Here is a 12,666-nt window from a genome sequence, read left to right as displayed (position 1 = left end):
ACAGTCATCACAATCTAGATTGTTCTCAGAGATACCTATTCTGCCTGCCACACAGATTTACAGAGTCTAGAACATGCAAACTAAGAGTTTTTAGTTGAATCATTGATGGTAATGTGAGAGAAATACTGGTAGAATTATTCTAGGTGGTGAAAGAGGAAAGGAAAATCCAAATTCCTGCAGTTGAGGTTTGGAAGAAATAGTTTATCCTCAGAAGAGATGAGTCAAGGAATAAATCTCAATTTCTCTCCTAATTTACCAACTCCATTAATCACTTAATTCAATGTAAGAGCTGCTACATAGTTTGGAATGCCTGTGCCAGACTGCATGCATCCTTTATTGGGAATATTATCTAATTAACTCAGTTTGCATTTACTAAGGCTAAACATTTTTACATGCTTATTGGCTACTTGTTGTTCAGTCACTTAGTTGTGCCCGACTTTTTGCAACCCCATGGACTGTAGCCCACAAGGCTCCTCTATCCATGGGATTTCCCAGGCAAGAATATTGGAGTGGGTTGCCATTTCTTTCTCCAGGGGATCTTCCCGACCCAGGGATGGAACCCTCATCTCCTGCTTGGCAGGTGGATTCTCTGCCACTGAGTCATTTGGGAAGATCCATTGGCTATTTATGGGTATTATTTCTTGAAATGCCTAGACACTGTTTGCCAATCTTTGTAACTGAGCTACTCTTTTCTTTCTGACACCTAAAAACTCCTTATATACTATCATTATCTTTTTCTCACTTATGCTACGTTTTCTCTCATCTCTTAATTATTTTTCACAATCTATTTTTATTTAGTAAATGGTTCAAAGTTAACCATTAACTGCAAGTAGAGGATTTTTCTCTTTGCTTAGCCAAAGCTGACTACAGCTATTTGTTTTAGCATTAATTCACAGAAAACTCTTAGTAAATCTTTAAATTGTTTTAAAGTTAATTCCAAAAAAGTTATTTCCTCAAGAATGACAAAAAGGATGGATGTTTAGAGAAGAATGGACCCACATTTACCCTTAGTTTTAAGTATTATTGGGACTTCCCTGGTGGTTCAGAAGGTAAAGATTCTGCCTACGGTGCAGGAGACCTGGGTTCAATCCCTGGGTGGGGAAGATCCCCTGGAGCAGGAAATGGCAAATCACGCCAGTATTCTTGCCTGAGAAATCCCATGGATAGAGGAGCCTGGTGGGCTAGAGTCCATGGGGTTGAAAAGAGCTGGACATGCAAAGCAGTGGCAAAGGACCAAACAGAACACTGTACGTTAAGACTGATCAGATTTTAGAAATAGTATGAGGCTGGGGTTAGAGAGTTCAAAGACCCTTAGTCTGTCTCCATGGTCCTGGGGCATTACTAAGTTACAGTTGGGCAAACACTAGGTACCTTACAGGGTACTCTGAGGACTAGATGAGAAAAGGTAAGCTATACTTTAAAAAATGTATAAATTGTCATGTACACATTTAATACTTAAAACCAGCACTGAACTAGGAAGGGGACAAGCAGAAACATTTTCTAGTCAAAAAAGTTTAAACATTAAAAGAGGCTCATCCATATATACACTGCCATATACAAAACGGCCAGTGGGAAGCCGCGCACAGCACAGGGAGCTCAGCTCTGTGCTCCGTGATGACCTGGAGCGGTGGGATGGGGATGGGGTGGGCAGAGTTCAAGGGGGAGGGGGTGTCTGTGTACATATAACTTGTTCACTCTGTTGTACAGCAGAAACTAATACAACATTGTAAAGCAACTATCCTTAAGGGAAAAAAAAAGAGGCTCATCAAACAGAAGTAGCCAGGAATAAAATCTAACTCCAAGAAAACACCTGATTAAATGATATTACTTTCTACGACAAGGCTTCACTCCAAAGGTCTTCAAGCAACTTTTAGACAGGTTGAACTCATACCAAATGAAGCCTGCAAGGGTGCAAGGGACACATGAGAAATAAGAAATGTACCCGAAGTGCTGAAGTGTTCCTGGCCGTCAGAGGGATTCTGATCTGTTTCTCTTACATAAAACACAAGCTGGGTTGGTTTCAAAGACTTGAAGCCTGGTTTCTGAAGGTTTTCTAAGTAGGCACTTAATCTCTTAAGGGAATTTTCATTGACTTCCTGGAAAAAAAAAATTGAGACATTTATGTACAAAATAGACAAGGAAACATCAGAAATTATATCCCAACCTTTTACACACACTATTGAGGGTATTAAAGAATTTAGTATTAAAAAAGGTTGGGATTTCATAGCTCCTCGGTACAGGGTAAAATTGAATCCATACCTCACAACATATAACTCCACAGAGAAGAGATGAAAAAAAAAAAAATGTAGCTACAAAGGTATTAGAAGAAAACATGGCTGAGTTCCTTTATAAATGAGATGTAGAAAAAGCCTGCTGCTGCTGCTAAGTCGCTTCAGTCGTGTCCGACTCTGTGCGACCCCACAGACGGCAGCCCACCAGCCTCCCCCATCCCTGGGATTCTCCAGGCAAGAACACTGGAGTGGGCTGCCATTTCCTTCTCCAATGCATGAAAGTGGAAAGTGAAAGTGAAGTCGCTCAGTTGTGCCCCACTCTTAGCGACCCCATGGACTGCAGCCCACCAGGCTCCTCCGTCCATGGGATTTTCCAGGCAAGGGTACTGGAGTGGAGTGCCATTGCCTTCTCCTAGAAAAAGCCTAACTATGACTAAATATCTCAAGTAATAAATGATTGATAAATCCAATTACATAATAAAAACTTAATATAGTACAAGGGACTATATTCAATATCTTGTGATAAACCATAATGAAAAAGAATATAAAATACATATATATGTATAACCGAATCATTGTGCTATACAGCAGCAATCAACACACTGTAAATCAACTATACCTCAATTTTAAAACAAGCTTAAAAAAAGAACACATAAAAAACCACACACACACACACACACACAAAATTCTATAGATATAAACTGACTCTCAGCTATATTGTGTTGGGGGGTGTGATGATTTACTAACTAGAAGGATTTACAGAACTCAGAAAAGCTGTTATACTCATGGTTACACTTTATTACAGCAAAAGGATACAGATTAAAATCAGCAAAGGGAAAATGTGTGTAGGGTGGAGTCCAGGAGGGACCAAGTGCAAGGTCCCAGTCGTTCTCTCCCAAGGACGTTGTACAGACAGTGCTTAAGCTCCCAGCAAGGACATGTGACAACATCAGAAGCACTGCCAACCACAAAAGCACATTCAAGCCTTGGGGGCCAGGGCTTTTACTGGGGCACTATGTGCCCATGTGACTGACCTTAGTTATTTGTCTCCAGCCTCCCCAGAGGGTCTCAGGCATGAGAAATTATGCCTTTTACCATAACTCACATTGTTAGGATAAACTGTCTGGTGTGGCCCAAGGCTTTGGGCACACAGAAACATTCTTATCAGGCAAGGATATCCTGGGGCTCAGAGCTCATCTCCCAGGAGGCAGTGAAGAGCCAAGACTGAAGCCAGGCATTTCTTTGTAACCAAGCCTGCCGAGTTCACGTTTTATGGCACATAAAAGTTTTAGTCAAAAAAAAAAAAAGGTATATTGGTAGAGGACGGAAATCATCACCTAGTACTAAGCTTAATTTTTCCACACACGTTGGATTTAAAAACTGTAAATTGTGAAACATTCAACTGTATTCATGTATGACATTCCCAATAATTTGTATTACTTTATTACATCTCCAAGGTAGTAGTTATTTTGCTGTTGATTCAATTTACTAATTAGTTAAAAAGGATCTAATTTCTAACAACCAATATAACAACCATCATAATCAGAGTATTTTCTGAAAGCAAAGAAGTAAAACTGATTTATCTTCCATGGTAAGTAGAAAAAGGCAATACAGTATGGTTCTAATTTTCAAGAGTTTTAAATTCCTTTTCATGTTAAACCAGTTATCAGTGTAAGGAAGACAAAAGGAACCAATGAGATAATTTCAAAGCACTTGGTTCTGTAATATTTTATCTAATGTTAAAAAATACTAGTGTTCCTAATTAAGTTTATCATGAGTTATTTTTCACATCAGTTTGCATTCCTTGAGCACACATGAGCTGATGGCATAGGGAAGTGGACCAACAGCAGGCAACTATTCAGCCACTGAAAAACCTTCCTTATATCAACCTTTAAAAAAGGGACTGATTATAGTAACAGAGGCCAGAAGTGGTCTTTCTGACCCTCAATTTTACTTTCAAAACTGGTGCAGAATACATGATTACTCACATACAGAGTTTACACAGTATCTTTTTTTTTTAAGATTTTTTTAATGTGGACCATTTTTAAAGTCTTTATTCAATCTGTTACAATATTGTTTCTACTTTTATGTTTTGGTTTCTTGGTTGTGAGGCAGGTGGGATCTAAGATCCCTGACCAGGGATCAAACCCACACCCTCTGCATTAGAAGGTGAAGTCTTAACCCCTGCACCACCAGGGAAGTTCCTAAGCCGTATCTTTATTGTCTGCCAGAAACACGACAGCTTTCATAAAAAACAACAGCGTTAGTTTCAGGTTCCAGGTCCTACAGTTCAAAGCACTGATTATACCACTATGACAAAACAAACCCAATGTACAGAACACTCTGTATTACACTGTAGCAAAGGTAAATAAATAAACGTAGACTGAACGTTAAACATAAAAATATTTACCCTTTCCCTGGGGTGCTGTCCAAAGAAATCTGGATGTACGGCAAAATAAAATGGCCTCAAGGCATTGACTGCTTCAGCTCCTGATAAAGCTCTTGATAACAGAAAGCAGTATGGAAGTATCTTTCCTGGACATAACCTTTTTAAAAGATATGGATTTATTACTCACTGGATTACTGACACAGACACAAATCCCCCATGAATAAAGCAACAGTAACATTAAGATTACTATGTATGGAAAATATCATAGAAACAATATAGAAACCAGAGTGTAAAGCTTTGTGGTTTTCTGAAATCTACAGAAGAGTAGATTTCAGTGAGTGCTACATGATTTCTATAAACATTGGTTATAAATTCCTCTGATGTAATATCATAAGATAATATTTAATAATAATAAAACTTCCTCTCAAAAGCCTACCTTGAAATGTAAACTGGCTTCACTGCAAATGACAACAATTTTCTGTATCATTTTTGTTTTTCAGATTAAAAAAAAAACCCGATATCCAAAAGAATAATCTTTATTTTAAAGTGAAAATAGTTTGATAATTGTAATGCTTCATAAGAGATATAAAATGTCTTTTAGTTCATTTCATCATTACCAGCATGCTAAAATTTTCCAGTTAGATACCTTGACATCTCATTCTCAAATTTTGGCACAACTCACCTGGGAGTGTTTTTTTAAAAAAGTAGTTTTAAATCCAAATGAGATTATTTGCAATTTCTGGGAAGCACTTTCATGACTTCTATTTTTCAATGTAATAATTTACCTTTTTCACTTTATAATGGGCTGTGAAGTGAAGTGAAATGAAAGTCGCTCAGTTGTGTCTGACTCTTTGCAACCCCAGGGACTGTAGCCTGCCAGGCTCCTCTGTCCATGGGATTTTCCAGGCAAGACTACTGGAGTGGGTTGCCATTCTCTTCTCCAGGGGATCTTCCCAACCCAGGGATTGAACTCAGATCTCCCGCACTGCAGACGGATTCTTTACCATCTGAGTCACTAGGGAAGTCCCAGTGGGCTGTGAAGAAATCTCTAGATACTGTGCTCATTTTGGTCTGTGACATTAGGTGCACTGAGTCTTTGGGGAAGTTTTCTACCTTTACAGTGATTGAGGGACTTCCCTGGTGGTGCGGTGGCTAGGACTTAGTATAGACCCCAATGCAAGGGGTCCAGGTTTGTTCCCTGATCAGGGAAGTAGATCCCACATGCACAACTAAGATTCCATGTGCAGCAAGGAGGACCTGGCACAGCCAAATAAATATATATTTTCAAAAAATAAAATGCTATTATAGAATCATTTCTGGAGATTAAAAAAAAAATCTGAGCACCACCATCATATTTTCAGATTACCTTTCTTTTTTCCAACCTGTACTTGAACCTTCTATAAATTAACATACAGGCTGTGTATTAAGGATTATATAACAGGAGTTTGGACAGTAAAGGAAAAGCTGAAACTCCTCAATAGGAGGCAGGATAAGTAAATGTTAGTGACAGCTCCATTTCCTCTCTATCTGAGTTTAAGCCCCCATTTCCAAATGTGTGATGGACACTTTAGCTATCCTGCCAGCCTCTCAAATTTTAAGTGTCTTAAAAAACGGAGCCGAGGTCACTACTTTTCTTCTAAACTCAGCTTGGATACAAAAGGCAAGGACGCAGCTGGACAGTGCCATCCAGGATTACATTCTTTATTTCTGTTACTGAGGTCCTCTTTTCTTCCTGTTGCCAGTGCAGAACCTCTCAGATCTACTGTTGCCTGAATCAGCTCACCAGCCTCACCTCATTTTTAGTCCTGAAGTCTTACTTTTCACTTTACAGTGTCCTTTGAAACCATTCCTTCTTTCCGATCACCACAAAACTGGACTGCACTGCCTCCGAATCAGTATTCTCCTGTTTCTTTTCCCTAACCATGCTGTATACAGGTTAATTTTCCTAAAATCCCACTATCCTTGGATTCCTTACTGAAACACCTTTGATGGTGTTTCAACTCCTGCAGAGTAAAATCCACTCCTTAGTCTGGTATTTATAACTTCCAATCTATCTTTCCAACTTGATCTTCAAGCACCCCTGACAGAAGCCCTCAGTTTCAGCCCCACTGGCGATCTGCCTTGTCCTTCCCTTTCTTCTCATGATTTCTAAGCTCTCAGACATTCTCTCTGCTCCCCACTTCCGTCTGTCCAAATTGTACTTACTCATTCACTAATTACTGCAGTCCTAGAGATGTGCCAGGAGGCAACGTGCCCAGTCCCCCAGAACCTTCCCTCTTGTATCCTCATTATAAAGTCTTTCCCTCTTCTAAGCTTTAATAAAACAAACTGTGTGCCCCACATACGTGGAACAGAATACCATAAAGTAGAAATGATATATATTCATCCTCCTCAACTACCATGGCATCCTTGAGGGCAGGAAAAACATTTCACAGGTATTTACTGTTGTTCGTTATGCTAGTTTGGGTCTGCTGAAAAGCAGAAGTCAAGACAGAAGTAGATGTGCAAGAGAATGACTGGGAAAGAAAGGAAGTAGGGAGACTTTTCAGACCATGGTTCAGGCCAGACACCTACAGAAGGAGAAAGGGAAGGGACGAACCTTGGGGAGGATGTCTGGGGCTGCTGTCCAGTCCCAAGAAGGGTTCAGTCCTGCCAGTGGGAAGTCTTCCAGCCAGTCACCCACTGGGGACATCCTGTGTCCTGCTGGAGTGAGCCTGACTTGATATTCCTCTTCCTCTCAGCCACTGATGGCCTGAGGGCAAACGCTGAGGTAGACCCAGAGGGGCAGGAGAGCTCAGAGGCTCCCACTATGGGGTCTGGCTAACGTATAGTAAATGACTGTGCAGCAGGTATTTAACGCAAGGAAATAAGAGCAAGAAAAACCAGAGAAACGCTGGGCTGGAAGAAGCACAAGCTGGAATCAAGAGTGCTGGGAGAAATATCAATAACCTCAGATATGCAGATGATACCACCCTTATGGCAGAAAGTGAAGAAGAACCAAAGAGCCTCTTGATGAAAGTGAAACAGGAGAGTGAAAAAGTTGGCTTAAAGCTCAACATTCAGAAAACTAAGATCGTGGCATCTGGTCCCATCACTTCATGGGAAATAGATGGCAAAACAGTGGAAACAGTGGCTGACTTTATTTTTCTGGGCTCCAAAATCACTGCAGATGGTGACTGCAGCCATGAAATTAAAAGATGCTTACTCCTTGGAAGGAAAGTTATGACCAACCTAGACAGCATATTAAAAACCAGAGATATTACTTTACCAGCAAAGGTCTGTTTAGTCAAGGGTAAGGTTTTTCCAGTAGTCATGTATATATGTGAGAGTTGGACTATAAAGAAAGCTGAGCACCGAAGAATTGATGCTTTTGAACTGTGGTGTTGGAGAAGACTCTTGAGAGTCCCTTGGACTGCAAGGAGATCCAACCAGTCCATCCTAAAGGAGATCAGTCCTGGGTGTTCATTGGAAGGACTGATGTTGAAGCTGAAACTCCAATACTTTGGCCACCTGATGTGAAGAGGTGACTCATTTGAAAAGACCCTGATGCTGGGAAAGATTGAGGGCAGGAGGAGAAGGGGATGACAGAGGATAAGATGGCTGGATGGCATCACCGACTCAATGGACATGGGTTTGGGTAAACTCTAGGAGTTGGTGATGGACAGGGAGGCCTGGCTTGCTGCGGTTCATGGGGTCACAAAGAGTGGGACACAACTGAGCAACTGAACTGAACTGAACTGAAAGCAATATTGTGTTGCTTTATTTTGTGTGTGTGTTGCTTTAGATTGAGCAAAACTGGTACATGAAACTTCTTTGTAAAGTCCCAGAGAGGAAATATTTTAGGCTTTCAGGGCCATCTGGTTTGTGATGCAACTCTGCAACTCCACTGCTGTAGTGGGAAACGAGCCACAAGCAAGAAATAAGGAGGTGGCTGGGGGCGAATGAAGCTTCAATTACACACACACAGACTGTACAGTCAACTTAGTTGTGAAATCAATTTAGTAATCCATGACCTACATGAAAAACATACAAAAAAACAACCCAGAAAATATATCTCAGAACAGAAAATATTCTGGGATATTATATGTGGCAAGGTTAACTGTTATGAAACTTTTATTTTTATGGGTTAGAGTTAAAATACAGTTTTCTAAGGACTGAGATCAAAAAAGCCAGAAAACTGTGTCTCTATCCACGACAACTAGCGCTCACTGCCATCAGTGGCATGGGGGTGAAGGAGTGGGTATCACTGAAGGAAACAGCCCAGGAAGTGTTGTAAATCCCATCCTTCCAAGCTCCTACAGCCTCTCTTTGTATCAGAGCAAGAGGACACAGCACTTTAGCCTGGTTTTCTACAGCTGAACACTACCATCAGATACCACAACATATAGAATGTCTCAACATCTGCCCAACAACTTTTGGGGATGCTGTCCAGTATCTCATAGCTTCTTTTGTTTCTCTTTTCTTCTTCTTTTAAACCATTTATGTCATAAATTCAGTGAGAGAAAGTCTCCCTTTATTGGATAATCCTCATCATAAACTGAATTGGTGGAAACAGTCTGTTGCCCCTAAAGACACTGCTTTTAACCGTGACTACTGGCTGAGATAGTCACGTATCAACGCATAATTATTTAAAAGTACTAATTAGTGCCAAATGTGTTTTAGTAATCTAAAACTTGACATGTCATTTTTGGGGGGGAGAGTGTGCCCTGAGGCATGTGGGATCTTAGTTCCCTGACCAGGGATTGAACCCATGTCTCCTGCATTCAAAGTGTGGAGTCTTAACCACTGGACCACCAGAGAAGTCCCCAACATTATTTTTATGGAACAGATCAAATTTTATTTTGGTTATATACTTTGAGCCAAATAAATTTACCTTTTTTGACTTGGCTACCAAGAAGCCAGAAATCTATTTGAATAATTGTCTAATCAGTTCTACTTTTTAAACAAATGATCTTTTTTCTCTAGAGGGCATCTGGTTTTCATTTTGGTTAACTGTATATGTGCCTATTACTATGCCAATTAAATTTTATTGAGTTCCTTAAATTCTTTCCTGAAATAGGTAGCATTTAGACTATACATACATAAATAGCAAATATAACAATCAAATAATCTTATTATACAATTTCAATATAAAGTGGTTTTCTTTATGACAGCAACAGACTTGAGGGCAACATAGTAAGATCTGTGCCAAGGACAGACGATCTTCTTTTCCTCTTAAACTTTTCATACTGAACTGTTTTGAAAGATGGTATCTATTCTTTTCACCTTTTACTCTGAATAGATACTTGGGAGAAAGACATGGATGTTTACATGAATTTTCTTTTTCTTACTCCTGCCCTCCACCATAATACAGACAAAATAGTTAGAATTTGATAAAAGTATAATAAATTGAAATTAAACACCTAATAGCTTCCACATACTCCCTCCACCTCCCAAATACTAATAACAGATTGAACCACAAAGCTTACCTCCTCACAGGTCTCAGGTGGCAAAACATTTCTGAATATATATGTAGGTCAAGTTCCAGGCATCCATTAATCACTTAAAAAGTTAAGCAGATACCAGTAATGAAAAAACGGAATTGGAAATTAAAAGCACATTACCATTTACATTAGCAACCCCCCAAAATGAAATACTTAAATTATAAATCTAATGAAATATGTAGAAGATGTATGAGGAAACTGTAAAACTCAGATTAAAAAAATCAAAGAATGAAATGGAGAGATATTCCATGTTCATGAACGGCAAGAGAGATATTCCATGTTCATGAACGGCAAGACTCAATTTTGTCAAGATGTCAGTTCTTTCCACCTTGATTTACAGATTCAATGTAATCCCAATCAAAATCTCAGCAAATTATTATTTGGAAATAACATATACTAGTTTATATGTAGAATAAATAGAATAGCCAACTCAACACTGACGAAGAATGAAGTTGGAAGACTGACACTAGCGGACTTCAAGACTTACTGTAAAGTTACAGGAAGTAACTGGTGAAAGAACACACAAAGAGATCAGTGGGCAGTAAGAGAGCCCAGGAACAGATCTCAAAATACAGCCAATTGATCTTCGACAAAGGCACTACTATGGAGCAATGATAATCTTTTCAATAAACAGTACTGGGACAACTGGACATCCACATGCAAAAATATTAATCCAGTCATACAACTTACACACTTCACAAAAATTAACTCAAGCTGGATCTCAAAGACCTAAATATAAAACATAAAACTACAAAATTCTTAGGCAAGTACCTAGGAGAACACCTAGATGACCTTAGGTATGTCAGTGACTTTTCAGATATAACACCAAAGGTTCAGTCTGTGAAGGAAACAACTGATGCACTGAATTTCATTAAAATTAAAAATTTCGCTCTGTGAAAGACAATGTAGAGGGAAAGAAAGAACAAACCACAGACTGGGAGAAAATATTTGCAAAGAAAATATTTACATATCTGACAAAGGATTGCTATCCAACATACACCAAAAGTATCTTTAAAACCCAGCAACTGGAAAATGGACAACCTGATTAAAACATGGGCCAAAGATTTGAACAGATACCTCATGGAAGAAGATATACAGATGGCAAAAAAGCATATAAAAATATGTTTCACATCACAGGTCTTCAGGGAAATGCAAATTAAGACAACGATATACTACAACACACCTATTGGATTGGCCAAATCCAAAACACTGACGACAAACGCTGGTGAGGCTGTGGAGCAACAGAAACTCTCATTCATGGCTGGCGGGAATGCAAAATGACACAGCCAATTTGGGAGGCAGTTTGGAAACTTCTTACAAAACTAAACAGACTCTTACCATATGATCCAGTAACCACACTCCTTGGTATTTATTCAAATGAACTGAAAACATGTCTACAGACAAACCTGCACACGGATGCTTATTGTGGTTTTATTCATAATTGCCAGATCCGGGAAGCAACCAAGATATCCTTCAGTAGGTGAGCCGATAAACTGTAGTCCATCCAGCTAATTGAATATTACTCAGTACTGAAACAAAGGAGCTCTCAAGCTATGAGGAGACATGGAAGAAATTTAAATGCATATACCTATGTGAAAGAAGCAACCTGGGAAGATTATATACTGTATGATTCCAACTATATGCCATTTTGGAAAAGGCAAAACTATGGTGATAGTAAAAAGATCAGCGGTTGGAAGGGAGGGAGGGATGAATAGGTGAAGCACACAGGATTTTTTGGGCAGTGGAAGTACTCTGTATAATACTACTACATGGTAGATGTATATCATTATACATTTGCCCAAACCTATGAAATGTACAACACTAACAGTGAACCCTAATGTAAACTGTGGACTCTGGGTGATAATCATGTGTCAATATAGGTTCATTGATTGTAATACATGTACAACTCAGGTGTGGGAGGCTATGTGTGTGTAGGGAGGAAGTGGGAATCTGTACTTTGCTCACTTTTGTTGTGAACCTAATATTGCTCTAAAAAACAAAGCTTTTTTTTTTTTTTTTAAGTTTAAGCAGATAAAGGGGAAACATGATTTTAATCACATGAACTTTTCCAATAATTCAGAGCTTCAGCAAAAATTTCAACTATACTATCGTTCCCGTGTCAACTGATGGAGTGACTTTAAAAACTCTGAGCAATCTCTTATTAAAGTCTTGAAATGACTTATTATTCACATGATAATTACCAGGTAAAAAAAATCCTTTCTCCTTTCTTCCCCTGGCTTATGAAGCTTGGAGCTTTCTACACTATTCCATTCTTAATAGCCATGTGGAGCAGCATATTCCCTCAAAACAAAGCACCACATGGCTCAAGTCCTATTCTGTCAAAATCTTAAGCACTAAAATGGTTTAAAATTTTTCAGTTGATGTTTGGTAGAAACCAACACAATTCTGTAAAGCAATAGTCCTTCAATTAAAAAATAATAAATTAATTTAAAATAAAAAATGTTTTCATAATGCAGTTAATGTATCTGAACCAAGGGAATGTAATGAAGCATAACTGCCACTAACAGAAGATGTAGTTTAAAGAAAAGTCAAGAATTACCCA

At 39.0% G+C, this 12,666-nt stretch overlaps 1 protein-coding gene across 6 annotated transcripts in view; it reads right to left on the bottom strand.

Annotated features, from left to right (window-relative positions):
• The window catches only part of TCAIM (T cell activation inhibitor, mitochondrial), a 38,222-nt gene that overhangs the window by 18,721 nt on the left and 6,835 nt on the right, over positions 1-12,666 (bottom strand). For all 6 annotated transcript variants that reach the window (NR_198905.1, NM_001435152.1, XM_010817455.4 and 3 more), the window contains 3 exons: positions 10,089-10,161; positions 4,642-4,777; positions 1,943-2,096 (listed from right to left, as the gene is read on the bottom strand). Coding sequence is in view for 5 of the 6 variants with exons in the window: in NM_001435152.1 (NP_001422081.1) it covers positions 1,943-2,096; positions 4,642-4,777; positions 10,089-10,117 (319 nt within the window). In the remaining variant the exon portion in view is untranslated. The remainder of the gene's footprint in view (positions 1-1,942; positions 2,097-4,641; positions 4,778-10,088; positions 10,162-12,666) is intronic.

Source organism: Bos taurus, chromosome 22 (assembly GCF_002263795.3).
Source record: "Bos taurus isolate L1 Dominette 01449 registration number 42190680 breed Hereford chromosome 22, ARS-UCD2.0, whole genome shotgun sequence".
Taxonomy (NCBI): Eukaryota; Metazoa; Chordata; class Mammalia; order Artiodactyla; family Bovidae; genus Bos; species Bos taurus.
The sequence above is the reverse complement of the archived record's forward strand: the minus strand, read 5'-3'. Positions and strand labels throughout refer to the sequence as shown.